The sequence below is a fragment of the Balaenoptera musculus genome, chromosome 20, assembly GCF_009873245.2.
Source record: "Balaenoptera musculus isolate JJ_BM4_2016_0621 chromosome 20, mBalMus1.pri.v3, whole genome shotgun sequence".
Classification (NCBI taxonomy): Eukaryota; Metazoa; Chordata; class Mammalia; order Artiodactyla; family Balaenopteridae; genus Balaenoptera; species Balaenoptera musculus.
Genome location: NC_045804.1, coordinates 7614973 through 7641826, shown reverse-complemented (window position 1 = coordinate 7641826; position 26854 = coordinate 7614973). Strand labels below are relative to the sequence as shown.

At 58.2% G+C, this 26854-nt stretch overlaps 2 protein-coding genes across 6 annotated transcripts; both read left to right on the top strand.

The window, feature by feature from the left end:
- Positions 1–3730: 3730 nt before the first annotated feature.
- WBP2 (WW domain binding protein 2) lies at positions 3731–11503 on the top strand. 2 transcript variants are annotated; one of them, XM_036837605.1, is made up of 8 exons: positions 3731–3865; positions 6154–6262; positions 7453–7588; positions 8454–8546; positions 9195–9329; positions 9542–9664; positions 10102–10178; positions 10303–11503. In XM_036837605.1, exons 1-8 carry the CDS (start codon positions 3807–3809, stop codon positions 10354–10356), a joined length of 786 nt encoding a protein of 261 aa, XP_036693500.1. In that variant the 5' UTR covers positions 3731–3806; the 3' UTR covers positions 10357–11503. The 2 variants fall into 2 exon arrangements, with proteins under 2 accessions (XP_036693500.1, XP_036693501.1); XM_036837606.1 differs by lacking the exon at positions 9195–9329.
- Positions 11504–12756: 1253 nt separating this feature from the next.
- Positions 12757–26738, top strand: UNC13D (unc-13 homolog D). Of its 4 annotated transcripts, none has more exons than XM_036838389.1 (32): positions 12757–12987; positions 13740–13775; positions 14013–14120; positions 14214–14273; positions 14362–14428; positions 14656–14836; positions 15259–15303; positions 15439–15507; positions 15691–15760; positions 15949–16053; positions 16151–16243; positions 16318–16421; positions 17602–17719; positions 17826–17950; positions 18092–18182; positions 18256–18312; positions 18399–18496; positions 18604–18655; positions 18780–18910; positions 18998–19118; positions 19479–19622; positions 19788–19886; positions 19995–20201; positions 20382–20450; positions 21419–21561; positions 23228–23333; positions 23411–23482; positions 24027–24110; positions 24206–24326; positions 24540–24663; positions 25138–25334; positions 26037–26738. In XM_036838389.1, the coding sequence occupies exons 1-32, from the start codon at positions 12871–12873 to the stop codon at positions 26144–26146; spliced, it is 3324 nt and encodes a 1107-aa protein (XP_036694284.1). In that variant the 5' UTR covers positions 12757–12870; the 3' UTR covers positions 26147–26738. The 4 variants fall into 4 exon arrangements, 3 of the variants coding, with proteins under 3 accessions (XP_036694284.1, XP_036694285.1, XP_036694286.1); XM_036838391.1 differs by having other exon boundaries at positions 12871–12987; positions 21482–21561; XR_005018018.1 differs by lacking the exon at positions 24540–24663.
- The last annotated feature ends 116 nt before the right edge of the window (positions 26739–26854 follow it).

Here is a 26854-nt window from a genome sequence, read left to right as displayed (position 1 = left end):
CTGCTGTCTCTGCTGCAGGCTTTGTTCGTGTCTCTGTCTGTGAGTCTGTTTCTGTTTTGTAGGTAAGTTCATTTGTGTTGTATTTTAGATTCCACGTATAAGTGATATCATATGGTATTTGTCTTTGTCTTTCTGACTTACTTCGCTTAGGTATGACAATCTCTAGGTCCATCCATGTTGCTGCAAATGGCATTATTTCATTCTTTTTTATGGCTGTGTAGTACTCCATTATATATATATACCACATCTTCTTTATCCATTCAGCTGTCGATGGACATTTAGGTTGTTTCCATGTCTTGGCTATTGTGAATAGTGCTGCTATGAACATATAGGTGCATGAATACTTTTGAATTACAGTTTTCTCCAGATATATGCCCAGGAGTGGGATTGCTGGATCAGACGGTAACTCTATTTTTACTTTTTTGAGGAACCTCCATACTGATTTCAATAGTGGCTGCACCAACTTACATTCCCACCAACAGTGTAGGAGGGTTCCCTATTCTCCACACCCTTTCCAGCATTTGTCATTTGTAGCCTTTTAATCATGGCCATTCTGACTGGTGTGAGGTGGTACCTCATTGTAGTTTTGATTTGCACTTCTCTAATAATTAGTGATGTTGAGCATCTTTTCATGTGCCTGTTGGCCATCTGTATGTCTTCTTTGGAGAAATGTCTATTTAGGTCTTCTGCCCATTTTTCAATTGGGTTGTTTGATTTTTTGATGTGGTATGAGCTGTTTGTATATTTCCAAAATTAAGCCCTTGTCGGCCACATCATTTGCAAATATTTTCTCTGAGTCTGTAGGTTGTCTTTTCGTTTTGTTTATGGTTTCCTTTGCTGTACAGAAGATTGTAAGTTGACTAGGTCCCACCATTTGTTTATTTTTGCTTTTATTTCTATTGCCTTGGGAGACTGACTTAAGAAAATATTGGTATGATTTATGTCAGAGAATGTTTTGTATATGTTCTCTACTAGGAGTTTTATGGTGTCATGTCTTATAGTTAAGTCTTTAAGCCATTTTATTTTTGTATACGGTGTGAGGGTGTGTTCTAACTTCATTTACATATGGCTGTACAGCTTTCCCAACACCACTTGCTGAAGAGACTGTCTTTTTTCCATTGTATATTCTTGCCTTCTTTGTCAAAGATTAAGTGACTGTAGGTGTGTGGGTTTATTTCTGGGCTTATTGGGTCCTTTATTTATTTTTTTTTTTGAGTCACCGTGCGGCTTTCAGGATCTTAGTTCCCCAACCAGGGATTGAACCCATGCCCTCAGCAGTGAAAGCGCAGAGTCCTGACCACTGGACTGCCAGGGGATTCCCTTATTGGGTCTTGATATAAAATGTACTTCTTACTGTGGGTCAACATTAAAAAAAAAAAAGGAAAGCCACCATCTGAGAAACTGCTCCCTAGTCTTTTAAACATCAGGACACACATAGAAAATGATTATTTGTTCAGCACAAATGATACTTGTCCAACTCACTGGGGCAAATAAATGAAGCTTCTTGGAGCTTAAGAGGTGACTGGAACAGGGTCACCCTGGACCCTGCCTGGCTGTTCTGTGGTGATGGGCACAATGTCCCAGGCGAGCCCGAAGCACTCGAGGAGCTCCAGTCTGCAGAATAGGAGCAATTACAGCTCAGCAAAAAGCCATCATTTCTGGAAACAGCCAGAGTCCGTGTGGACTAAAAGGCAGGAGTGATCTGAGTTCTGAGACCTGGGCCCAAACAGGACCTTTTGCCACCGACTTGGTTCAGCAATGAACTGCCCTTGAGCCCCTCAGTGTGGGTCCTGGAATGCACCTGCCCTCTCCACCGCCTGGGAGCAGCCCTCACAAGGTGTTCACATGATCACATGGTTTTAGAAAATTTGCAAAATTTGGACACTTAAGCCAGAATCGGTTAAGCCTGCTATCTCGCTCCACTCAGACTTCCTCTTCATCACGTTTCCCTTCATGCTAGGAGGCCTCAGTGTGGCCACAGCACTGTGTGTTCATAATCGTGTATCTTAGTTCTACAACAGGGCCTCCAACGTTGGAGAGGCTTCAGGCCCCACAAAACCCGCCTCTGCCTCTGCCACCAACCGGGATCGCAAAGGGGTCAGGGCAGGACTGCGCTGTTGTCCCACCTTCCCTCTTATGGTCCTTGTAGCAGCCATTCTTGCACACCCATTACTGGGTGGGTTTTCTCTTTCTTTTTGAAATGTATTATTAATATTTAAAATGCACACAGTAAACAAACAGTACAAAAGAGCACACAATGCACAGTAAGTCACCTGCCAACCCCAGTTCCCAGAGCTGAGCTTCGAAGGGAGAATGCCAAAAACAGTGTCTGGTGGATCTTTCAAGAAAATATCTAGATCTAGATCCTATCCTATTTTTTATACAAACGGAAGTATATTTATACGCCAGTTGTACAGACAAACCTTAGCAATCTTTCCACATCAGCACATAGAATATGACTTCATTCTTTTCAACCGCTACATAGATTGTATGTGTGGAATTTACCCTAACCCTTTAGGGCAGACTTCATCATGTCCATGACGCACTACTTCACTGCACTTGTCCTGCAACTTCCTGGTGGTTTTGCGCAAGACCTCACAGAAGGCTGTTACCTGTTTCATAATATTTTCTAGTTTTTGATCCTTCACCTAAGAAATCTCACTCAAAAGGAAAGTCAAGCAGGTGGATCCCAAAGTTGGCCACCACGGGTCAGGAAATCAGCTGTTTGCTTAAAAATCAAACTGATCCCTTAAGATTAATGATGCACCTGCGCCGTCCCGTGGGGAGTGAGACCTGCCCCCCTCACCCCCACAATTGCGGGTAAAGCTCCACCTCGGAGGTGCGGGAGTTTACATAACTACAGCGGCCGAGTGGGGGCCGCCCAAGTGCTGGGTCACAATGAGTCAGCCTCATTCTGCAAGCTCCGGGTGTCACAATTGTGCCCAGTTCCATTCAGCTCCTCCGAGTCCGATTTAAACCTTCCAGCCTATTAAATGCTGGGAGGGCGGGACTGCAGAGCCAGAGCGTTCTAGAGCGAGCAGCGCCACCGCGAGGCCAGCTGTGGTGGAGGCGACGGTCAGGTGCCGGCGCTGGGCCAAGGTTCTCCTCCCCGCACGGAGATTCTCACCGCCCACTTCGGAGGGTGTGGGTTTGATTTCAAGGGAGGGATGGCAGTTTTTCTTGACTCTTCTCTCCCAGAACAGAGACTGATTCTTGGACTCATCTCTCTGGCTCAGTGATTACCCAAGTGTGTGGCGGGGGAGCAAAGTCATATAGGAAGTGCTCCCCATACGCTTGCGGACTGAAGGAAGATGCCCCAGTAAGTGTTCAGCGCTCCCACAGCAGGTATAGGTTATAATCCCCATTCTGTGCGTATGAACTTTTGCGTCCAGGGCCTTTACGACGAATTTCCCTGTGACGCGCCCAACTATTTACGCCGGTCCCTCGGAGGACCGGGTGGAAGAGGGTGGGGATTAGTTATGCAACGAGCGGAGTCAATCCAGGCCTATGGTATCGGAGACTACAAGTTCCAGAATGCAGCCTTCCGTTAGCGTAGTGAGAGGTCGAGGTTCAGGGAGCCTTCTGGGAACTATAGTCTTGAGTTTGTTTGTGATGCGAGCGAAACTAGGGGGGAGGGGGAGAGGGAGTAAACTATTAGCACGTGACGCCAGGGATCAGGTGGTAGGGCCAGCCTCCGCGCAAGAGCTGATTGGCTGACTCTAATACGAACGACGCCACTAGGGGTGGGCCGAAGAAGGGCGCAAGCGCACTGCGTCCCGAGTCTCGGGACCCTTTTCCAAGACACTATGGCGCTCAACAAGAATCACTCGGAGGGCGGCGGAGTGATCGTCAACAATACCGAGAGGTGAAAACACTACGGAAGGATCCTGGAGAACGGAAGGGCGGGCGTCGAGGGTGTGGGTAGTGGGTGGTGGGTGAGTGGGCAGTGGGGAATAAATCCGTGAAGAGGGGAAACTGATGGGGGGGTGGGGAGTGGGGTAACGGCTGGGGGCGGGGCTGAAGGAAGGTGGTGGGGCGTGAGGGAGGGGCGGGATGTTGCGATCAGCTGTGGGATGGGGGTGGGGCGGCTGGATAGGGTAGGGGTTTGGAAGGACGGGTGGGGGTTTGGAGAGACGGGTGGGGGTTTGGAGAGACAGGCGGAGCCTCTGGGTAGTTCTTGAGCCCCTGTCCCAGAGTAGGTGACTTTAAGAATTGGGAAGAGCTTTAGACAAAAATAATTGCCATTTATTGGGCGTTTACTGTGTGTCAGGGACTACACCTCTTTTGCTTTTTTCAATATGTAAATTCTGTGCGGCAGATACTATTACTATCCACATTTTACACGTAGGGAAACTGAGGCACAGAGGTAAGTATCTTGCCTGAGATCACAGAGCTGTAACGGGAAAGGAGTCCTGATTCCAAAGTCAGTAGCCTTAACTCCCAGTATGTAGCCTTACAGTATATTCCAGAACTGCTCAGTTTCCAGATGAAAAACTGAGGCCCAGAGGTGAAATTACATAGCTAACGTTTGTCACATGTCTGACACGTTTCCTGTAAAGGTGTAAAGGTCTGTCTTTGCCTCTCTCCCTTGAATTCCTGTTGGCTTGGGTCACTTCCCAGAGCAGAGGTCTCCCAACTTCAAGGTTCTTCCTACCCACCCCCCTGTCAGTTCTGTCTCTTCTCCACCTCTGGGCTTCTTGGATGATTTCTCTTCTCTTGCTCCTTGGGCACTGAGAATCAGACCAGCCAGCCCTGGTTGAGCTATGCTGACCTGAAAGCACCTCTTGAAGGAGCATAGGAGGAACCTGAGTCCCCACAGGAGACTTGGTGGGGTCAAAGCCTGGTAGCTGGTTAAGGCCAGCACCCAGCCCAGGGCTGTCATCCGGGAACGCTTGATGAGTCAGAGGAGAACACCCAGGGAGCCCAGACCTCAGAATACTGATTCTTCCTCCATCTTACCTGCTCAGCGACTGGCAGTCCCAGCCTGTTCCTGGTAATGACCTCTTTTCTCTGAGCTGTATTTTAATTTTCTGGTACTGGTCCTCTTTCCCACTTACCCCTCCCCAGTGAAGGAAGTTGTGATATCTGGGAGGCGAAAGAAGACAAATGGAACTATATGAACTTGGACCTTTTGTCTTGTAATCAGAGAAACTTCACATTGCCCTTAGTGTGTAGCTGCTCTGTGTGCAAGCCAGTCCTGGACCTGGACAAACCCTTTTGATGCCATTTGGTAACATCTCCTGGGACTATTTCTTTCTCAGTGAGACTTTTCTGGGACAAGAATGTATCTATCCTGCTGGGCCTCCTACCCGGTTTAGGACTCATTGCTGCTAAATAATGATGTGCCTTGTTTCAGAAACTGCTTCAGCCTCATTTCTGAAAAAATTGTGTAAACAGTAATTGAAGTCCACATTCAGCATTTAAAACTTGATGTGTAAAATAGTGAACCTTAGTCTTCAAATCATGAATCCCTTTGAGAGTGATGAAAACTATGGTCTCTCCCAGGAAAAAGCACGTACATGATCATCTCAAGGGCTAGTGGACTGACGCCCCTGCAGACCCAGCTTCAGAACCCCAGGTTTAAAGGAACCCTGAAGTGAGCCCTTTGGTAACGTGTAGAGTCATGTCTTAAAATGTTTGTATATCAGGCTTAAAAAAATAAACCAACAAAAACAGAACACCTGTCATAAGGACCTAGAAGAGAATAGAAGAGTTAACCCAGATAATCTAACCTGATTTGAGGGATTATGGTGTCTCCAGAGCCCTGTGGCTCTTCTACAGCACTGGTCACTTTTTTTTTTTTTTTTTTTTTGGCTGTGCCTCTTGGCTTGTGGGATTTTTGTTCCCTGACCAGCGATTGAACCCTGGCCCTCAGCAGTGAGAGCATGGAGTCCTAACCACTGGACTGCCAGGGAAGTCCCTGCACTGGTCACTTACGGGCTGTGTGTGTGGGGTTTAGGGGAAATTCTATGGAACCCCAGGTTGCTCATCTCTTCCATGGCTGTGTTAGTAGTTTTCTCACAGCAGTGTTGAAGCAGATGACGTGCTGGCAACTACTAATAAGCAACTGCTACCCAGGAGGTCCAGTCCCTGGGGGTGACAGATTGTGACTCCAGCTGTCTCATCAGGGCATTTCCTCTTTTCTCATCACAGCATCCTGATGTCCTATGACCACATAGAACTTACGTTCAGTGACATGAGGAATGTGCCAGAGGCCTTCAAAGGGACCAAGAAAGGCACCGTCTACCTTACCCCGTACCGGGTACGTTGTACAGCGACACGGTTGGTTTGGTGAGTCAGTTGGTTTGGAGACTCATGGCTCCTGGAGGCTGATGGGAGTCTTGGGTCAGCCTCAGCCTTGTGAGTCTAGTGGCCGCTGAACCCTGGTGAACGTTAGCATGTTTCTGTCACATGCTCCTGGCTCTAGAAGCACCAGCCTCTTCGCACAGCAGAACTGATGGCTAGGCAGTGAATCCATGTAAGTTCCAGAGGTGCTGCTGCAAACTCTCTCTGTAGGTGGATGCAGCTGCTGGGATGACCTGGGCCTGGAGGGGAGAGACTGTTATTACTTTGATTTCTGTAGGAGTAGCCCGTGAGGCCTTTGTGCACATCCAGCGTGACAAATGTGGTCAACAGGATACAGTGGCATGGCCACAGCCTCGGGAGTAGGCAGAGAGACCGGCCAAACCCTGCAAAACGAGAAATGCCAGACTGCAGAATGGGCCTTGCCTGAGAGTTCCCCAGGCAGACTCTGAGAGACTTCCAGAGAAACACAGATGGATATTCTTGGAAGAGGATCGCTGCGTGTAGCTATCTCAGAGTTAGACTTAAGGATGGTTAGAGGAAGAGGAGCACAGGCCTTAGCGGAGACTGGGGTGGGGTGGGGGTCTCAAAACCCTATCTCTGGGGGTTCAAGCTGGCATCTTCAGTCACAGATTGAAGTCACGGGGGTAAAGCAGAATGTTCTCCACGTGCAGGGTGGGAGACTGGCTGTTTGGGCAGAGTCTGCAGAAAGGTTAGGATCGTCCCTTCTCCCGGGATCTGCCACCCGCTGCCGTTCCCTCTTCTCAGTTCTGTGAAGCTCAGGCTGAACTCTCCCTTCAGGAGCCCTGCCCTGCCTCGGCCCTGCCTCTCTGCCCTGGCCTTGCAGGCCCTTCACTTAGGCTCCACAGCCGCCATCTCCTCACCACCACGTCTCAGTGGCAGAGCAGTCTGTCCTGCTCACGCGTGCCGTCTGAGCCACACATTTTTCTTGTGAATTCACACGTCTGGCCCTTCCAGCCCGGCTGCATCTGAGGCCTTTTACTCTAAAAAGCGCTCTCCGGGGCTGGCGGGTGCTGGCTCAGGCCACCCGCCCCAGCCCTGGGAGGTGATGGCCACCCACACATAGGGGATGATGGCCGGGCAGGCCATGGTTCGGGTGGTGATGGCCCTTGTCCTCTGTCCCTGCAGGTCATCTTTCTGTCCAAGGGGAAGGATGCCATGCAGTCCTTCATGATGCCGTTTTATCTGATGAAGGACTGTGAGATCAAGCAGCCTGTGTTTGGAGCAAACTACATCAAGGGGACAGTGACGGCTGAAGCAGGAGGTGGGTGACACGGGGGCTTGGGGACACTGACGGGGCTTCCAGAGAGGTGCTCTGGGGCATCTCTGACTGCTGCCCTGGAGATGTCCTCTTTGGACCCTATCCCCCTCGCCTTGTCTTCTTCCTGGCTCTGGATTAGCTTCCAAGACCAACACTTGGGCTGCCAGTGTTCAGCAGGGGTGAAGTTGCCAAGAGCTGGAAAGTGCTGACATTAAAGGTGACAGCTCAGATCACCTTTTCAGAGAGGGAAGTCAGCAAAATGACTGTAAACCAAGTGAAAATGCTTATTGTGACTTGGGGAGTGTTCAGGTGTTAGGTATGGGAGGGAGCTGTCTCAGGTTCTTCGGAACGGTCTTTCCCCTAGAGCCAGGCAGAGCCCGCTGCCCCTCTGTAACGCCCGGAGAGGCCCTGCTTGGTGGAAGGCTCTTTGCAGACCCCAGAGACCCCTGTGTCGAACTCGCCTTCCCGCTCACGTTCAGCCTGGCCCGAGCCTTGCTGTTGAGCTCACAGTTTCCCTCTGGACAGAAGCCAGGCTGGAGGGGCCTGGGGTTCGTCCTCAGGACCCCTCGGCATGAGAGATCTGCTCTGAACTTGAATGTCAGTTGTTGCTGAGCGTGCTTGTTGCTGAGAAGCTGCTTCCCTGGGGGTGGGAGGCCTGAGTGCAGATGTGCTTACAGGGCTGCGCAGTAAGCGGGCAGGAGGTGGCCGGTCTGCAGTGCTGGCATGCGATGTGGGTGGTAAGCCAGAGCAGCCCTTTCCCCGCAGGCCTCCTGGCCATTGGATGGGGCCTGGAGAGGACGAACAGCCATCTCTTGGGACGTAACTTAAGTTCTTCTCCGGAGCTGTTGATGCACTGTTCCCTTCTCAGGTGGCTGGGAAGGCTCTGCGTCGTACAAGTTGACCTTTATGGCGGGGGGCGCCATCGAATTTGGACAGCGGATGCTACAGGTGGCATCTCAAGGTATCAAGGCTCTAAAAATCAGGGGCCAAGGACGCATTGCATGTGTGTGCTATTTGCTCATTTGGGTTTGTGTACTTTTTGTTTTGTTTTTTAAGCAGTCAGGAGATGAGTTTCTGGGCCCCAGGCTGCCCAGGGCTGGGAGTTGGGAAGGAAGCCTGTAATAAACATCACCCTCCTGTACCTCAAAGGCTGGGTTTCCCCTGCCTGGAGCAGGTATAGGACATTTTAACAAAGCTGTTTGGACTCAAGGACGTTTTACTGTGGCCTCATAGAAACAAACAAAAACCCAACCATTAAGCTACCCTCAGGCAACCATTTTAAGTCCCCAAGGGCTGTGTTCAGCAGACCTCCTCACCTCGTCCCCAGCCTCACCCAGCTCCATTCTCTACCCCACCTCTAGCCTCCTCCTTCCCTCCATCCATCCCTCCACCCCTGTCCTGGACCTCCTCCACCCCAGCTCTGACCTCTCTCCCCATCCAGACCCCTCGCCTCATCCCTGACCGAGGCGGACTCCAGTGGGGAGGGGTGAGGCGTGTCTGCTGTGTGCATTCCTGGGACCCTGCAGCTCCCCTCGGCAGGCGGTCGGGCCGCCCTCTCCCCAGTACCTGAGGCCGGCGACACTCATTTCTCTCTCCCCTTGTGCTGTAGCCTCCCGAGGTGAAGCCCCCAACGGAGCCTATGGTTACTCTTACATGCCCAGCGGGGCCTATGTCTTCCCCCCACCAGTCGCCAATGGAATGTACCCCTGCCCTCCTGGCTACCCCTGTCCACTGCCCCCAGCTGGTGAGTGTGTCCTTTGCTGCCCACGCCTCACCCCCCCCCCACCTCCCCCCGCACTGACCACCCTCACCCAGGCCAGGGGGTTGTAGAGGGGAGACTTGTTCTTTGGCCTGCTTCAGGACTGACAGAGCAGCTGGAGGGGCCTGGGAGGGTGCCAGCTACGGGAGCCGGGGCTGGGCTGCTCACTGGGTCCCCGTCACCCTCTTGCCGAGCAGAGTTCTATCCGGGACCTCCCATGATGGACGGGGCCATGGGGTACGTGCAGCCCCCGCCGCCGCCCTACCCCGGGCCCATGGAGCCTCCAGTCAGCGGCCCCGATGTCCCCTCCACTCCTGCAGGTGAGGGCCCTGGCTGCTCCCCGTGGTTGCACGGAAGCCCCAAATAATGCATGACCACTGGCCTAGGGACGATCCCAGGGGACCGGCAGCGCGGTGGCCTGGTGGCGAAGGGGTAGATTCCAGCCCCCACGCTGTCCTTTAGCTGGCCGTGTGCCCTGGGCCCAGGAAGGTCCCCCTCTGCACCGCAGTCTTCTCATCCACAAAACGTGCCAACGGCACCACCTGGGGGGTTTGTGGTGAAGGTCAGGTGGGGCAGGAGGTGTAGAGGGACCAGATGGGACAGTGTGGCATGCAGTAAGTGCTCAGGAAAGGTTCACCATTGTTTTACTGATGGAACTGGGTCCTGAGCACCAGGGGGCCGGGGCCATGGGGGCAGCCGGAGGAGGCGGGGAGGGCTGGTCCCCGGGGCTCTTCCCCAGTTTGTGTGTTCTCAACAGCTGAAGCCAAGGCCGCGGAAGCAGCTGCCAGCGCCTATTACAACCCAGGCAACCCACACAACGTCTACATGCCCACGGTGAGCGGGGCTGGTGAGCGGGGCCGACGGGACCCGCGCAGCTCCAGTTTGCTGGGATTTAGGGGCAGGAGAGACCTCGTCTTTCTAACCCTTCTAATAACATGATCTTTCCTTTCTTCCTCAGAATCAGCCTCCGCCACCTCCTTACTACCCCCCAGAAGATAAGAAGACCCAGTAGACCGCTCACACCCCCCTCCTCCCGCCTCTTTGTTCTTTCCTCCCCTCCCCTCCCCTTGGGGCTGAGTCTGGGGTGGGGGGCGGGCCTCGTCCTTTCTCCAGGTCTGATTATAAAGCAGTCACCAGGAACTAGCTTGGGGTGGGGGAGGACCTCTTGACTTGGATGATTATAAAGCAGTCGCCAGGAACTAGCCTTGAGGGGTGCGGGGAGGGCCCCTTGACTCGGGAGCGGTGCCTCCCAGCTTCCCACGTGAGCCCAGAGCCCACAGCACTTCCCTCTCACCATCCCCGGGGGGCGTCCCCCTCGTTCCTGTCCTGCTCTCATAGCTTCTACCCACGGAGGGACTCTCTGGCCGCCTCCTCCGCCGCAGTCCAGCTCTCTCGTTTTGTAGCCACTTTATCCTCTCAAGCTTTGCCCTCCCCAGGGACCCCTGCCAGGCCCTGCTCACATTCCATCCACTCTGGTCTGTGCCTGGCTGTGGAAGGCCACCTGTCTGCCGGACTGTCAGCCTACATTCCATTCCCAGCCAGCCTCAGCCCCCGTCGTGCTCGCCTTCCCTTCCCTGTCCTTGGTCATCCTGTTGCCACTGCTTTTGACTTTTGGAGCTTTCCCACGAGCCACCAGGGGGTGGGTGGCATCAGGGCCAGGCTGCTGCATCTGGGGAGGGAGCCCCTCTGCTTCCTTGCTAGTTTTTCTGGCACTTGTTTCCCTTTGCCTTCTCTCTTTTCCCTCTAGAAGGGGCTTCTTGGATTGGAGCTGGAGAATGCATGTCCACTTGGGGGCTGCCGGGAGGGCCGGGAACAGACCCCTGGGGCCTGGCCTGGGCGCTGACCATGACCTCTCGCCGGCCCCTGGGGCCTGGCCTGGGCACCTGGGGCTGGCGAGAGGTCCAGCCAGGGGCCTGACCCCTGGGGCCTGGTGTGGGCGCTGACCATGACCTCTCGCCGGCCCCTTAGCCTGCCCTCTCCCCTTTAAGCTTCTTGCCTGGTTGGTGATATGCCCCCTGGATGCACTAAAATTTGCTCCCATTTGCTCCTGGATTGGCTGTGAAGAGAGGAGATGGTTATTTAAAGAGAATTCCCTATTTATTTGACAAAAAAAATTCAGTTAATATATTAATGTGAAATAAACCCTGTTTGCACCTTGATTTGTCTGCTGAAAATGTGAGCTAGTAAAAATGAGTGACTCGACCCTGTCTGGCTCTGCCTGTGGTGACGAGGCAAGCTCTTGGGAAGGAGGGCTGTCGGGCTGCTAGGGGCCAGCGGAGGCTGTGTTCCCTCCCGTGTGAGAGTCCCTTGTTCTCCTGCCTATTTGGGCCCAGGATGCGAAGGCCTCTCCTGTGTCTGTTCCATGGCAGTTGCTCAGCAACTGTGCCCACCCACCGAGTCCCCTGGGGCCTGGCGCAGCCCAGCAGCTGCCCTGGGTGGGAGGCGTTGGCAGGAGGGGCCAGGCTGGACGTGAGTTCCCGCGTCCCTGGCTGCTGTGCTCACCGCCTTGCCTCGTGGGAGTGAGAGGGCACGTCAGTGAAGGCCAGCCATTCAAGACTGGTCCCCTGCAGTGCGGGCTGTGGTGCCACCCTCCTCGTGAACCCTGGGGCCAGGGGCGGGTGGGAAACGGCCACCGTCCATGCCCAGGCCTGCACCCCCCGGACCCTGGCCTGGAGGGAGGCCCTGGGACCCTGTGGTGGAGCTGCGCCCAGCACCGAAGCGTCCATTTTCCTGTCCCTTCTGGGCCGAGTCGCCCTGTCAGGAGAGGCTAGGCGCCCTGTCAGGAGAGGCTAGGCGCCCTGTCAGGAGAGGCTAGGCGGTAGCCTCCCCAGCCTGTTGCCTCTGCAGCCCCGCCCAGCAGCTCCTGGGGTTGACTGAGCCCCCTACAGGGGCATTTGAAGGGAGCACCCGCCCGACCATCCTTATGGGGGCAGGGGCCGTGGGGCCGTCCCTGCCCCGCGCAGCCTGGCGCTGTCACCTCGGTGGAATGTCACCTGGGGAGCAGAGCAGGTTGAGCAGTTGGCCGACGGCGGGGGAGACGCCTCTCCGGGGCCTCCACCCTGTCCCCCGCCCACCCCTACCCCGGGTCTGCGGCCGGTTCAGGGAGACCTGAGGGTGAGAAGCCCACCGGCCAGGGCAGCGTGCCCCAGTCACCTGGATGCGGCAGGCCCGCTGCCCCCCTGCCCTCATGCCCCCTGCCCGCGGCGCTGGACCCTCCCCAGGGCCCCTGTGGGAAGGTGGGGTGGGGCGGACCCGCCCACCTGGTCTACCTCTGCCTCCAGCCCAGCCAAGTTCCTCCCAGGATCCCAGCCAGCGGGGAGGGAGGAAGGAAGGTGCAGGGGCCTGGGAGCCGGGGCCCCCCAACCCCAAGGTGGTGAAACCCCGGCCTGACCGTGCCCTGACCCGCCCTTCCTTCCCCTTCCCCTGGCACCGGGTGGCAGCCCTGGGCTCTTTGCATAAGCCTGTGGCTTCCCTATCTTCACCCAAGGCAGTGGCACGGCGGAGGGGAAGGGCAGGGCTGGCCACCATGGCGACGCTCTCCTCCCAGCCCCGGCGGCGCCCTCCCCTTTCGCGCCAGGCCATCAAGATAAGGCGCCACAGGGTCAGAGATCTGAAGGATCCCCTGCCCCACAGGGCTCAGGAGGTAGGAGGGACCTCAGTGGGGAGAAGAGCAGGCCTGGGTGGGGCTCTGCCCTCTCTGCGTGCGCCGTGCCCCACTCTTGTGGGCTGCGGCTGAGGATGTGTGCCCCTCCCCTGCCCACCCTAGCCCCCGGCAGAGCCTTCGGGGTCTGCAGAAGAGGGTCTGCCATGTGTTCTCTGGGCCACCCTGGGGCTCAGGTCTGGGGTCTGAGCCTTTCGGAGCCCCCTCCCTCTCGCGCCCCGTCCCCAGCCATCCTCTTCTCCAGTCCCAAAGCCACCAGCTCCACTAGGCAGGGAGTGTCCCCGCTGGGGTCTGGGCCTTCGGGGGCCAGCTGAGCAGCCCCCAGGCCTGCTTGGCGTGACCCCCCCGGTCTCCCACCTCTGCTGCTGGGCCTCACTTCCGCCGCCGGGGTGCGAAGCGGAGCCGCCCCCGATAAGCAGCGCTGTTTCCTCTGGGGAAGGAAGGGAGGTTGGGGGAGGTTGAGGCCACGGGCGCCTGCTGGTGCAGCTGAGCCGGCGCAGCTGAGCGCCAATGGACCCGAGCCACGGCGGGCCAGGGGATGAGGGAGGTGGCCCGGGTGCCGGAGCCCCGGGAGCCCTGCTGTGGGAACAGGTGTGCGGCACTGGTGGGGCTGGAGGCCAGGTGCTGGGGCCCCCTCAGCCCTCGGGCTGGGCCTGCTCTGTGAGGAGCCGCTCCCGCATCCGAGCCCTGGTCCAGGCCTCGGGGACACCTTGTCTTTCCACCTCGCTCCCCAGATCGAGCCTCCATCCCACCACTTGTCCCCTGAGGAGGTAAGAATCGGAGTGTTTCCGGGGCGCAGAGGGGTGCTGGGAAGCAGCCCTGCATCCTCCCAAACACCCCCCTAGGCTGCTGGCCAAGGCTGGGTCTCAACCCCCTCCCCTCCCCTGCGCGTGTGGACGCCTGGTCCCCGCCTTGGGCATGTGCCGTGAGTGCCAGGGGTGGCTGGTGGGGCTCAGGCCTTGTGGTGGGTGGACGGAGGTTCCCAAGGTGACCCTGCCGTGTCTCAGCGGGCCCTGCTCTACGAGGAAGCTCTCTACACGGTCCTGTACCGCCTGGGTCAGCCCGAGCCCACCCATGTGGGGGAGTCCTCTGAGCTGCTTCGATACCTGCAGGAGGTAAGGCCAGCCCCCACTCCACCTGCCTCCCTGCAGCCTGGCCGTGTCCCCCCGCCCCCGTGCCCCAAGCTTCCCGCACTCCTACCCCGCCAGGCCTTCCGCATGGAGCCCGAGGAGCACCAGCGGCTGCTGCGGCAGGTCCAGGAGCTCGAGGTAAGCCCGCCGGGCTGTCCTGAGCGAGCACGGGGGCTGCGAAGCCCAGCTCCCTCTGGGACTCAGGCCCCACCTCCTGTCGCTCCAGAAACCAATATTCTGTCTGAAGGCCACGGTGAAACAAGCCAAGGGCATTCTGGGCAAGGATGTCAGTGGTGAGTAGGCGATGGGGGCCCTGAGGGCCTTCTTCCTGGCTCCTTCCTCTCCCCATCACAGCCTGTCCCAGAGCTTGTGATGGGAGTTCCCATCTCCCAAACATCCCCTGGGGCTCACTTTGGTGCTGCTGGCCCCTTGTCCTTGGAGCCTGGGATGGAGAGGGGTAGGGGGTGATAAGGGCTCTCTCCCTGGGAGCCTGGCCAACACCCCTCCCCTTCCCCCCCAGGGTTCAGTGACCCCTACTGCCTGCTGGGCATCGAGCAGGGGGTGGGTGTGCCGGGGGGCAGCCCTGGGCTCCAGCGACGGCAGAAGGCAGTGGTGAGGCACACCATCCCGGAGGAGCAGATCCACCGCACCCAGGTCATCACCCAGACACTCAACCCCGTCTGGGACGAGACCTTCATCCTGTACGTGGCCTGGCCCCAGCTCCTACCCGCTCTGGGCCTACCCGTCGTCGATGAGATCAGCAGCACTTCCTGGCTCGGGGGGAGGGAGCTTGGTTTGACTTGGGGAGGAGCCTGATCCCGAGGCAGGGGAGACTGACAGGAGGCCAAACAGGACACAGCAATGGCATAAATGCCACGTGCTGGTGCGGGGCGGAGGGTCAGGCACATCTGGGTTGATCTGGGGGGTAGCCTGAAGCCTTACTTTAAAGGAGAGAGAGATGCAGTTGGGAGGGGAGGAGAATCTGCAGGGAGGGACTAAGACTTGACAGTGGGTGATACTAGGATGGCAGTTTTGGGGGGCAGGCTCGGAGCTGAGGTAGCCTGTGGCCTGGTCAGGGGTCTATCCCTCCAAGACCCTCAGCCATGCTCTTTTCTCACTACAGGGAGTTTGAGGACATAAGCAATGCCAGCTTTCATCTGGACATGTGGTGAGGGGCATGTTCCCCCCCCCCAACCCGTAGGGGTTGGGAAAAGAAGGGGGCCTGGGGGTGAGGGTGGCAGAAAGGGGTTGGGGGCTCCCAGGACACCCTCTCTGCCTCCTGCTCAAACCTCTGCCCCACCAGGGACATGGACACCGTGGAGTCCGTCAGACAGAAGCTCGGAGAGCTCACAGATCTGCACGGTCTGCGAAGGTGAGGGCCATGGGTTTCCCGGGGAAGGAGTCAGGGCTCCTTCTGCCCTGCCTCCACATGCACACTGGTTGTTGGGCTGCAGGCTCTCACCTGGGCCCAGGTGGCTGCAGGTAGGGAGCAGATTCCAGCCTGACCCGGTCAGGCTCCTGGCCCCTCTCCCTCACGGGACCCTGCCTGGAACAGGATCTTTAAGGAGGTCCGGAAGGACAAAGGCCAGGATGACTTTCTGGGGAACGTGGTTCTGAGACTACAGGTGAGTGGAGTGGGGAAAGGTTCCCGGGAGAGAGGCAGAGAGGGGGTGACGAGGGAATCAAGGGAGGGGTTCCAGGTCTGCACCAAGCGGAGCGTGGGGTCTGCCTCCCATCGCCACCCCCGCCCCCGACCGGGTGAGGCGCCCACGGCTCACAGGCGTGGGCATGCCCTGCCTGCCCGGCCTGCCAGGACCTGCGCTGCCGGGAGGATCAGTGGTACCCTCTGGAGCCTTGCACGGAGACCTACCCAGACCGTGGTCAGTGTCACCTCCAGTTCCAGTTCATTCACAAGCGGGTAGGTGGCCCGGCTGGGTGGGGAGGAGGGGCTGCACCGGGTGTGGGGTCCTCTGCTCACGGCCGCGCCGGCCCCCCCCCCCCCCCCCCCGCCGCAGAGAGCCACCGCGGCCAGCCGCTCGCAGCCCTGCTACACGGTGCACCTCCACCTGCTGCAGCAGCTCGTGTCCCACGAGGTCACCCAGCACCAGGTACTGCCCTCCTGGGGCTGGGCAGGGCCAGGGTCTGCCTGTCAGGTGCTGACACCCTCCACCTGTCCCCTCAGGCGGGCAGCACCTCCTGGGATGGGTTGCTGAGCCCCCAGGCCGCCACCGTCCTCTTCCTCCACTCCACGCAGAAGGACCTGTCCGACTTCCACCGGTCCATGGCGTGAGTGCCCACCCTCTCCCTCCCTGCCTGCCCTCCTACAGGCTGACAGCCCCAAGTCTAACACTCAGGAGATTTCTGTTTGGGGCCCAAACTGTGTATTTTAAGTTTTGAGTCAGTTGCCAACTTAAAAATCTGGAGATTTGCTGTACAGATTCACATCACCAGTTTCCCGTGAAAGCTTCGTGCTGGAATTGCAGGGCTGTCGCTTTGCTGGGCTGCAGGTGGTCAGGGCAGAGTAGCGTGCCCTCCCCCATCCATCACAGTTGCCTTCTGGCCGCTTCGTCCCCTGACATCACCTGAGTCCTTCTGGGCGGTTGAGTTTGCCACCCCGGGCCCAGACGCCAGGGCCATTGAACAAATCTGTGCGCTGATGCTCCTGAATCCGTGTTGAGGGCCCGTCACCTCCCCTGAGCCTTGTTAGATTACGGGAATGCCAGGAAGGGCACACAGGAGTTTGTAGATCTTTCCATGCACGAGAGGAGTAGGGGCACAGCACGGGTGCTGCCAGGAGGAGGAGTGAGAGTGGGAGCTGACACTTGGCATTCAGTAGGGGGTCAGAAGGAGGCTGGCGGAGAAGGGCAGCTTCTAGGACCGTGGGCAGGTGGGTATTCCTGGATGGCTGTGGGGAATGCATGTGAGGCTGGATGCTGGAGCAGGCACCGGGGGAGGGGGAGGGGCTCGTTTGCCCGCAGGGCCTCAGCAGGGAGTGTGGTTGGCCGCTGTGTCCTCCGCGTGGCGGAGGCCTGTCCCTGGGCTGCTCTTCTCCCCCAGCCTCCTTCGCCCTCCCTCTTGTCTCAGTTCGGTCACCTCTGTGAAGTCTCCCCTCGACTCTCTAAAGGGATGCTCTAGCTGATGTTTTACATGTACTTGAAGGCTCGAGTCTCCAAATCTGATTTCTCAAAAGAAGCAAGAAGTCCTGAATTTTAAAATCACAAATATTCTAATTTAAGAGATGGACAATTCATTTACATGTTTGAAAAGCACTTCTGGGAACAGAAACAATCCTGTGGGTTACCTTCAGCCACTGGTTTTCAGCCTCTGCGGGTCGATGGGGATCCCCAGGAGGCTTTGGGGTGGGGATAACGCCCCTCCCCCCTACCCCCCGCCAGGCCAGGCCAGGTGAGCTGTGGGAAGGAAGGTGCCCCACTTGGCCAGGCTGAGGGCTTCCTGTCTGCCGCAGGCAGTGGCTGGCCTACAGCCGTCTCTACCAGAGCCTGGAGTTCCCCAGCAGCTGCCTCCTGTACCCCATCACCAGCATCGAGTACCAGTGGATCCAGGGCCGGCTCAAGGCAGAGCAGGTGGGCTGGGGCGGGGCGAAGGGTGTTGGGCAGGCAGGGCTCAGGGAGCGGCTCCCCGGGCCCCATAAGGCAGCCCCCGCCTCACAGCACCTTCCTGGCCTTGCAGCTGGAGGAGTTGGCCGCCTCATTCAGCTCCCTCCTGGCCTATGGCCTCTCCCTCATCCGGAGGTTCCGGTCTGTCTTCCCCCTCTCCGTCCCCGACTCCCCAGCCCGGCTGCAGTCTCTCCTCAGGTCAGTGGTTACCCCCCCCGCTTCAGTGGAGTCGGGGACGGGGAACAGCTGGGGCACCTCTGGGGTGGGGAAGCCTGCCTGAGGAATGCGTGGGGGCTACGAGGCAACAGGCATCTCGCACACGGCTCTCTCTCCCCACAGGGTCCTGGTACAGATGTGCAAGATGAAGGCCTTTGGAGAAGTGTGCCCCGAAAGCGGCCCCCTGCCCCGCCTGGTGACCGAGGCACTGCGGGTATGGTGCCCACCCTGTAGGTGTGGTGCCTGGGCCCAGCAGCCCTCCCTGCTCACTGTCTCTCTGCCCACAGACCGGCACCACTGAATGGTTCCACCTGAAGCAGCAGCACCATCAGCCCATGGTGCAGGTGAGGGGGCTCGGGTGAGGCGGTGGGTGGTGGGACGGGATGCTTGCCCCTCAGAGCCCTGCCTGGCTCACCTCTGTCCCTGCCAGGGCATGCTGGAGGCGGGCAAGGCCCTACTGAGCCTGGTACAAGACATCATTGGCGACCTGCACCAGTGCCAGCACACGTGGAACAAGATCTTCCATAAGTGAGCAGGTGGCTGGGTCGGGAGGCAGTGTGCAGCAGGGGTTCAGAATGGGGACCAGAGGGACCCTGCTGTGTGCCACCAGGTCACACCTGCTGCCTTTCCTCCAGTGTCCTCAAGATCGACCTCTTCTCCATGGCTTTCCTGGAGCTGCAATGGCTGGTGAGCCCCCGCCCCGCAACCCCCCACCCCCCCACCCCCACCCCCACCCCCCCACCCCCGCGTCCCAAGGCCACGCCCTCTGCCCTGGCTCTGGAGCTCCGCCCACCACGCCTTCCCTTCGCAGGTGGCCAAGAGGGTGCAGGACCACATTGCGGTGGTGAGCGGTGCCGTGACCCCGGAGATGGGCGAAAGTCTGTTCCAGCTCTACATCAGCCTCAAGGAGCTCTACCAGCTGGCCCCGGTCCCCTCGGAGAGGTGGGCAGCAGGCTGGCTGCAGGGAGAGGAGGGCCCGAAGCCCGCAATGGCTCCGGCTTTCCCCAGGCTGACCCTGGCTCTCCCCAGGGATGGCGTCCTGGCCCTGGAAGGCTTCCAACAGTGGTTCCAGCCGGCCATCCCCTCCTGGCTGCAGAAGACGTACAGCGTGGCCCTGGAGCGGGTGCAGCGCGCCGTGCAGATGGACGAGGTGGGGTTGGGGCCTGGGCTAGGGGCAGAGTCCCACATTTCAGGGTGTGGCTCGCAGCTCCGCCAACCGTGTGGCACGTGCAGAAGCGGTTAACCAGCTTTGAGCGGTGCTCTCGAGGCCAGCTGAGTGCAAAATGCTGCCTCCTGTTATACTGGGGGCGGGGTGGGCTTCGTTTACATGCTGATCCCTGCAGCCTGGGGGCGCTGGGCAGAGCCCTGCTTGTTCACCTTGCCGCCCCCTGCCCAGCTCTGTGCTTGCTGGCTGTATGAGCTCTGGATGCTTGCAAATGGAAGTGGGGAGGGAGAGCATGGATTTGGCAAGCCTTGAGCCCTCCTTTCTACACACTCCCCCATCTCCTAGCTGGTGCCCCTGGGTGAACTGACCAAGCACAGCACGTCGGCTGTGGATCTGTCCACCTGCTTTGCCCAGATCAGCCACACTGCCCAGCAGCTGGACTGGCCTGACCCAGAGGAGGCCTTCATGATCACCGTCAAGTTTGTGGAGGTGCAGCCTCCTTCCCACCCCACGATTTCTCCCAAGTTCTCATCCTAGCAGCCTCCAAAAGCCTATGTCCTAAATCCCCCCAGTCACTGAAATTCCTGTGCCTCCCCCTCATCTGCCTCTCCTCGGCACTCCCCAGCCCCGTTGATCATCCCCTCCTCACCCCAGGACACCTGTCGGCTGGCCCTGGTGTACTGCAGCCTTATAAAGGCCCGGGCCCGTGAGCTCTCTGCCGGCCAGAAGGACCAAGGCCAGGCAGCCAACAGGGTAAGGGCCAGAGCTGCGAGCTGAGGCTGGGACGGGGTAGGGGTGGAGCCTGCCGGTCCTGGCACTATTCAGGAAGCTCGGCATCCCTGTGCCCATGCCTGCCTGCAGCTATGTGTGGTGGTGAATGACATGGAGCAGCTGCGGCTGGTGATCGGCAAGCTGCCCACCCAGCTGGCATGGGAGGCGCTGGAGCAGCGGGTAGGGGCTGTGCTGGAGCAGGGGCAGCTGCAGAACACGCTGCATGCCCAGCTGCAGGGCGCCCTGGCTGGGCTGGGCCATGAGATCCGCACTGGCGTCCGCACCTTGGCCGAGCAGGTAATTTGTTTGACCCACAGTGACCCCACCCCACCCATCCTCAGCCTGAAGTACCCTCCAGCAGGACTTGGGCCAATGTCCAGCCCCCTTCCCTTCCTGAACCTAAACTCAGGCCCCAAGCAACCTCTCCTGACCCCCGACTCACACCCTGGCCTCCCTCCTACCGTTTTGTGTCTCCAGCTGGAGGTGGGCATTGCCAAGCACATCCAGAAACTCGTGGGCATCAAGGAATCCGTCCCGCCTGAGGATGTGAGTGGCCCTCCCTGCTTGCTGACCTTTGCCAGCAATGTGGGTCAGGGATTGCAAAGGGGCTTAGGGTGGGCAGGGGGCTGAAGGCCATGGGGTGTCAGAGATAAGTCCCCCAGACTTGGGCAAGGAATGTTCCCTCCTGGCCTCGGTTTCCCCCTTAGATGCTAAGAGGGTGGGGTTGGGTCATTCCGTGGGCTCTCCCAGCACTGACAGTCAATGTGGGAGCTGCAGTGGGGGAGGCTTTAGACTTTGCAGCCAAACAGCCCTGGGCATGCCTCCTTCTTAGCTGCCTACTAGCGTAGCTGTCCTATTTATATAGGTCAGCTGACCTCAGGCTCCTCATCTGTCAGCAGGGATAATAATTACACCTGTGATTGCTAGGGAGAGGGCTACTCATTAATTCATCAACTATTTAAGCACCCACTTTGTCCCAGGTATTGATTTAGGCACTGGGGATATATATCAATGAACAGTGTGACAAAAATCCCTGCCTTCCTAGAGTTTTCATTCTAGTAGAGGAGGTGAAAAAAGAGCTAAGTATATAACTATAACTATAGCTATTATTAGAACTATACATGTGTGTGTGTGTAAACATATATATATATGTATACACACACATATCATATGTTAGTTAATGATAACCACTCAAGAGAAAAATAAAGCACACAAGGAAATGGGAAGGGTCAGAGGACCGTATTTTTAGATAGTGGCCAGAGAAGGCCTTACTTGGAGGGTGACAGCTGAGTCAAGACCTAAAGGAAGGAAGAGAAGGAGCCACGAAGATTTCTACGGGAGAGAACAGCATGGGCAAAGGCCCTGAGGCAGGACCAGGTCTGGCAGGTTCAGGGCTATAGCAAAGGCTATACTGTCTCCAGTGTGGCTGGAGCCGACTGTGGTCAGGGGCTGGCTCTGCACACATTCCACAGATGCGCAGGAAAGCTCCTAGCCCTGTTTCCTCTCCGGGTCAGGGCAAAGGAATGGGGGTGGGACCAGAATGGGCCAGAACCAGACGTGCTGCTGCCCCTCCCCAGGCCATTCTGCCCCTGATGAAGTTCCTGGAGGTGAAGCTCTGCTACATGAACACCAACTTGGTGCAGGAGAACTTCAGCAGGTCTGCAGTAGCGCCCCATCACCTCCACCTCTCCTCCCACCCGCCCCTCCTTCCCAGCCTCAGCATCCATCCTCAGGGGAGGATGCAACCAGCCTCTCTTAAATGCTTGCTCCAAGGGTCAGGGCGCTCATGGCCACACAATGCTGTCCATTTCACCTCAGGCTGAGCTGAAACCTGCCTGTCCTTTCTCCCTTAGCCCTGGGCTGCGTCTTCGGGAGGCTGCAGCTCTGCCCTCCCTAACATTACAGGCAGCTGGTGTTCCAGGGGAACTTCTCGTTAGGGTCTCTCTCAAAACAGGGCCCAGCACACTGGGCAGCAGTGGGTAGAGGTCAAGGGCATGGGCTCTGGACGACCTGCATTCATACTCCAGCTTCACTGCTGCTTGGTGGGTGGCCTTGAGCAGATTACTCAAGTTTTCTATGCAGATGATCATAGTTCTGGCCTCTACTGAGGACTAAATGAGTCATGTGAAGTGCTGAGAGCAGTGCCTGCAGCAAAGGAAGTGGTTGATGACTGAGCTGCTGTGACGACGGTGACGGTGATGGCGACAGGTCCTCCACATGGGGCTGCTGGCCCCCAGAGTTCTGCTCCCAGTGGGGCAGCGGGGCCTCGGGAGCCCACCTTCTTTATTTCCTAGGCCAGAGAATGCCATTTGTTCAGCTCTGATCTTCACACAAAATAGAGTTTAATCTCTACTAAGACAGGAGCTTGACTTACCACTCACTGCCTCAGAACATTTAGAACAGTGTCTGTGCATAACGAGCACTTAAGTATGGGGACTAAATTAACTACTTTTATTTTATTTTAATTTTTTTAAATTTATTGTATTTATTTCTGGCTGCGTTGGGTCTTCGTTGCTGCACGGAGGCTTTCTCTAGTTGAGGCGAGCGGGGGCTGCTCTTCATTGCGGTGCACGTGCTTCTCATTGCGGTGGCTTCTCTTGTTGCGGAACACGGGCTCTAGGCGCCGGGCTTCAGTAGTTGTGGCATGCGAGCTCAGTAGTTGTGGCACAAGGGCTTAGTTGCTCCGTGGCATGTGGGATCTTCCCGGACCAGGGCTCGAACCCATGTCCCCTGCATTGGCAGGCGGATTCTTAAGCACTGCGCCACCGTGGAAGCCCCCCCCCCATTCTTAATTACACATTTTTGTGCTTATCTGCCTGACTCTGCTTTGACAAGTGAAATTTCAATTATTTCAGGTTGTTATTAGGAGGGACTGTGGCTTGGTTGCTATTTTTTTCTTGCCACAGGTAGTACATGCTTATCCATGCTGTGTGCTGAGATCCTATTCATCTTGGTCACTCCCATCTTGACTCATGATTCTGTCATTGGGGGGCCGCCCTCCTGCTCCCTTTTTTGTTGGGGTTTGCTAATCCTAGTGAGAAGGATCCTTCACTAGCTTCCAAGACATGCTGGATAGGACTGGGCCTGTCTGCCCCGCCCCCTGCCCTCCTTCCCTCAGCAGACCAGCCCTCCCTCCCTCCCCTGCCTGCAGCCTGGGCCCCAGTCCCACCAGTGGAGGCAGGTGGAGGGTGGGGGTGGGGAGGCACTGGGGAACAGGGGTGGGCCTGGGTCCCACGAGGCCTCTTCTTTCTCAAGAGCATCTCCGCTTCCTCCTCCTCTGTCCTCCTGTCCTGTGTCCGGCATCCCTCTGCACGTCACCCCAGCCTTCTGACCCTGCTCTGGACCCACACACTCACGGTGCTGGCGGAGGTGGCTGCTTCCCAGCGGAGCTGCCCTCTGGCTTCTAGCAGGCTGAAGATCGCACTACAGGTAATAATACCAGTGACAACAATAAAAACCCTGGTGGGAGAGTGCCTGGGGGTCACCTCTGATGTCTCGCCCCCTAGAACCTGGAGATCTGCTTCTACGCAGAGGGCTGTGGCCTGCCGCCCGAGGCCCTGCACACGGCCACCTTCCAGGTAGGGGCCTTTTGGTTAGCTGGTGGCGTGGGGAGCCTGCCTTCCTGTGCTCACCTGTGTCCGGGACCAGCTATGTGATTTACAGGGCCCAGCACAAAATGAAAATGTGGGCCCCTTTAAAAAAAAAAAATTGAGGCGACTTCCCTGACAGTCCAGTGGTTAAGACTCGGCGCTTCCAATGCAGGGGGAGCAGGTTCCATCCCTGGTCCGGGAACTAAGATCCTGCATGCTTCGTGGCACAGCAAAAACCAAAACCAAAACCAAACAAACGCCCCCCCACCCCAAAACCAACAAAAAACCCCTCCACGTGTGAAGTTCTTCTAAACACGGTTGGGGCGGGGGCGGCTGTGAGACACACCTGTGGAGCCCACCTTGTCGGGTGCCTCTGGCTGTCGCCAGGGCAACCCTGGCTGTGGTCCCCCAGCGCCCAGTGCTTTCCACGTCACGTTGTCGTCTCCCCGTTGGCTGCAAGCTTCTGAAGGGCAGCGCTGGGCTGCGACTGAGTGTGACAGGTAGTGACTCCTCAGCTGTGCCCCCTCCCCAGGCTCTGCAGAGGGGCCTGGAGCTGCAGGCGGCCTCCAGCCGGGAGCTCATCCAGAAGTACTTTTGCAGCCGCATCCAGCAGCAGGTGAGTCTCCCTCCTCCGCCGTGCTCGCTGCGCACCCGGAGCCCCGCCTCGCCCGCTCAGCCCCCGCTGACGCTGCCCCTGCGCCCCGCCCCCAGGCAGAGACCACCTCCGAGGAGCTCGGGGCCGTCACGGTCAAGGCCTCCTACCGCGCCTCCGAGCAGAAGCTGCACGTGGAGCTGCTCAGCGCCTCCAGCCTGCTGCCCCTGGACTCCAATGGTGAGTGGAGGCTGCCCCAGCCACTCTCCGTGGCCCCACTCTGGTCCCCCGAGTCTCCGGGGGCTCTGCTCGTCCAGCCGGGGCACTGGGTGCATTTCTGCTGGATTCCCAGGAGGGGGCAGTGCTGCCGAGCGGGGCACAGCTGCTGGCGTGGGCACCGGAAGCGGGGCTGGGATATCCTCGGCCAATGTCCCCTCCCCGGCCACTTGCCAGGCTCCAGCGACCCCTTTGTCCAGCTGACCTTGGAGCCCAGGCACGAGTTCCCTGAGCTGGCCCCCCGAGAGACCCAAAAGCACAAGAAGGACCTTCATCCACTGTTCGATGAGACCTTTGAATTGTGAGTGGTCCCACTAGCCCTGGACCCGCCTCAGGCCTGCTCCTCCCAGCTGAGGCGGGCCTAGGGGCTCCCCTCAGAGGACTGGGTCTGAGTCCCAGGGAGGGAGCACTTGGGACAAGTGTTTGCTGGCACAGGCCTCAAACCTGCTCCCCTGCAGGTGGAGTGGGGCTGTTGGGGAGACTCCTCCCACGTGTTGGACTCAGAGGCTTGCTTTCAGGGAAGGGTGCTGCCCCTGAGGTCCTCTGTTCCCCAAGTCAGGCAGGCCTGGGTACACAGGGGCCCCTGCTTTAAAGCATCGGCCCACAGCCAGAGCAGGCATCATGGCGTGTGGCCCAAGGTACACCAGCCTGAGCGCTTTCAACCCTAATCCCACCCGTCTGGGCGAGCCCGCTTTGGAGGCGGGGTGGGGGGGGCGGGGGTGGCAGCGGCAGCACGTGGGGCAGGCAGCTGAGCCCGGCTCTGTCCCCCGCCCAGCCTGGTGCCTGCTGAGCCGTGCCAGAAGGATGGGGCGTGCCTTCTCCTCACCGTGCTGGACCACGACACGCTGGGGGCTGACGACCTGGAAGGGGAGGCCTTCCTGCCGCTGCGCTTGGTGCCGGGCCTGACGGGGACTGAGGAGCCCGGCGACGTGCCTCAGACCCGCCTGCCCCTCACCTACCCTGCACCCAACGGTAGGCCTGAGCCCTGTGAGTGTGGGCCCTGGCCCAGCACTGGGGTTACAGGGGAGGGGCAGCCATGAAAGGCTCAGGGGCCCCCAGAGGCCGAGTTGGGGTCAGAGGAAAGCCTCCTTGGAGGCGGAAGCCTGTGGAGCCAGCGTGGTGGCTTGTGTTGCTGAGATCTCGTGCCTGATCAAGGACCAGTGAAGGTTAAGTTAGGCCAAGTGTGTGCGACTCTCTCTGGTGGGGTAAGGACATCGACAAGTTTGCCTGGGGAGAAGGGCCATTTCTGTGCCCAGGGGGCACGTTCTTGCAGAGCAGTCCCCAAGCTTGGTAAGAGGAGTAGGTCTTGTGTTTGAGCACTCACGAGGGGTCAGTTCTAAGCACTGGACATACGTTAACCCTCAGTCCTTACAACCACTCAGTGAGGCAGGTGTTATCGCTACTCTCCGAATGAGTAAACTGAGGCACGAATTGGTGGACTGGCCCTAGGTTCTTGTATGAAAAGGTAATAGTCGCCACCTGAGGCACACGTCAGCCTCTCGCACCGCAGGTGCACCCCGCTGCCCAGGGGTGGCAAACGCGTCTCCCGCCCCACCTGTCAGGCCGTCTCGCGAGCTTGGCTGGTGTGCGCCCATCGCTAGTTTCTGGAGAATGGGGCGGTGCTGCAGGACCTGCCACTCCCCGAGTCTGACCCCCAAATGCCTCTCTTTGCAGGGGATCCAATCCTGCAGCTGTTAGAGAGCCGGAAGGGTGACCGCGAGGCCCAGGTGTTTGTGCGGCTGCGGCGGCAGCGAGCCAAGCAGGCCTCCCAGCACGCCCCGTGACCAGGGCAGCAGCAGCGGGGCTTGGGTCCCTGGGAGGCCTGGGTTCTCCCCACCACAGCGCAGCCCTCCCGCCTGGCCTAACACTCCAGGAGGGCCCTGCAGGTCAGGGGAGCCCCAGTGTGCGGGGTTCCTGCTGCCAGAGCCGGGGCCCACAGTGATGGGGGCCCCATTCGCAGTATTTATACCCCCTCCTTCCTCCCCTCAGCCCCAGCCTCGGCATTCTCTGCCAAATCCAGCCCCTGGGGGAGCGGAGACAGCTGTCTGCACCCCTTACCCCTGCTCCCCTCTTCGGGCAAAGCTGCTCTGGCAGAGGAGGGGCTCAGCCCTTCCTCTCCTGGCAGGCCTGTTCCAGCCACTGAGGTGGGGGGCCAGGTGCCTTGGGCCTATTCTTCAGCAGCCATAATGAAGGGAGCCTGGGTCCTCTCCTGAGGGAGCTGCCAGCACCCAGGCTAAGGAGCCTAGAGCCAGGGACCTTCTGGCTCTGAAGGGGTGAGAACTGGTGGGCAGTGGGGCTGGCACAGTTTGGCTAGCTGTGTCTGCCGAGGACCACTCCTCCTTGGGACAGTACCTAGAAATTTTCTTAGCAAAATAAAAAAATTAACAATACATCGTCCTCTTACTAAACATACTGTTGGCCTGCAGCGGGGCCTAGGTTACAGCCAAGCCATTGCAAACCCCTTCTCAGCCCTCAGGAGAGGCTGGGCTGCC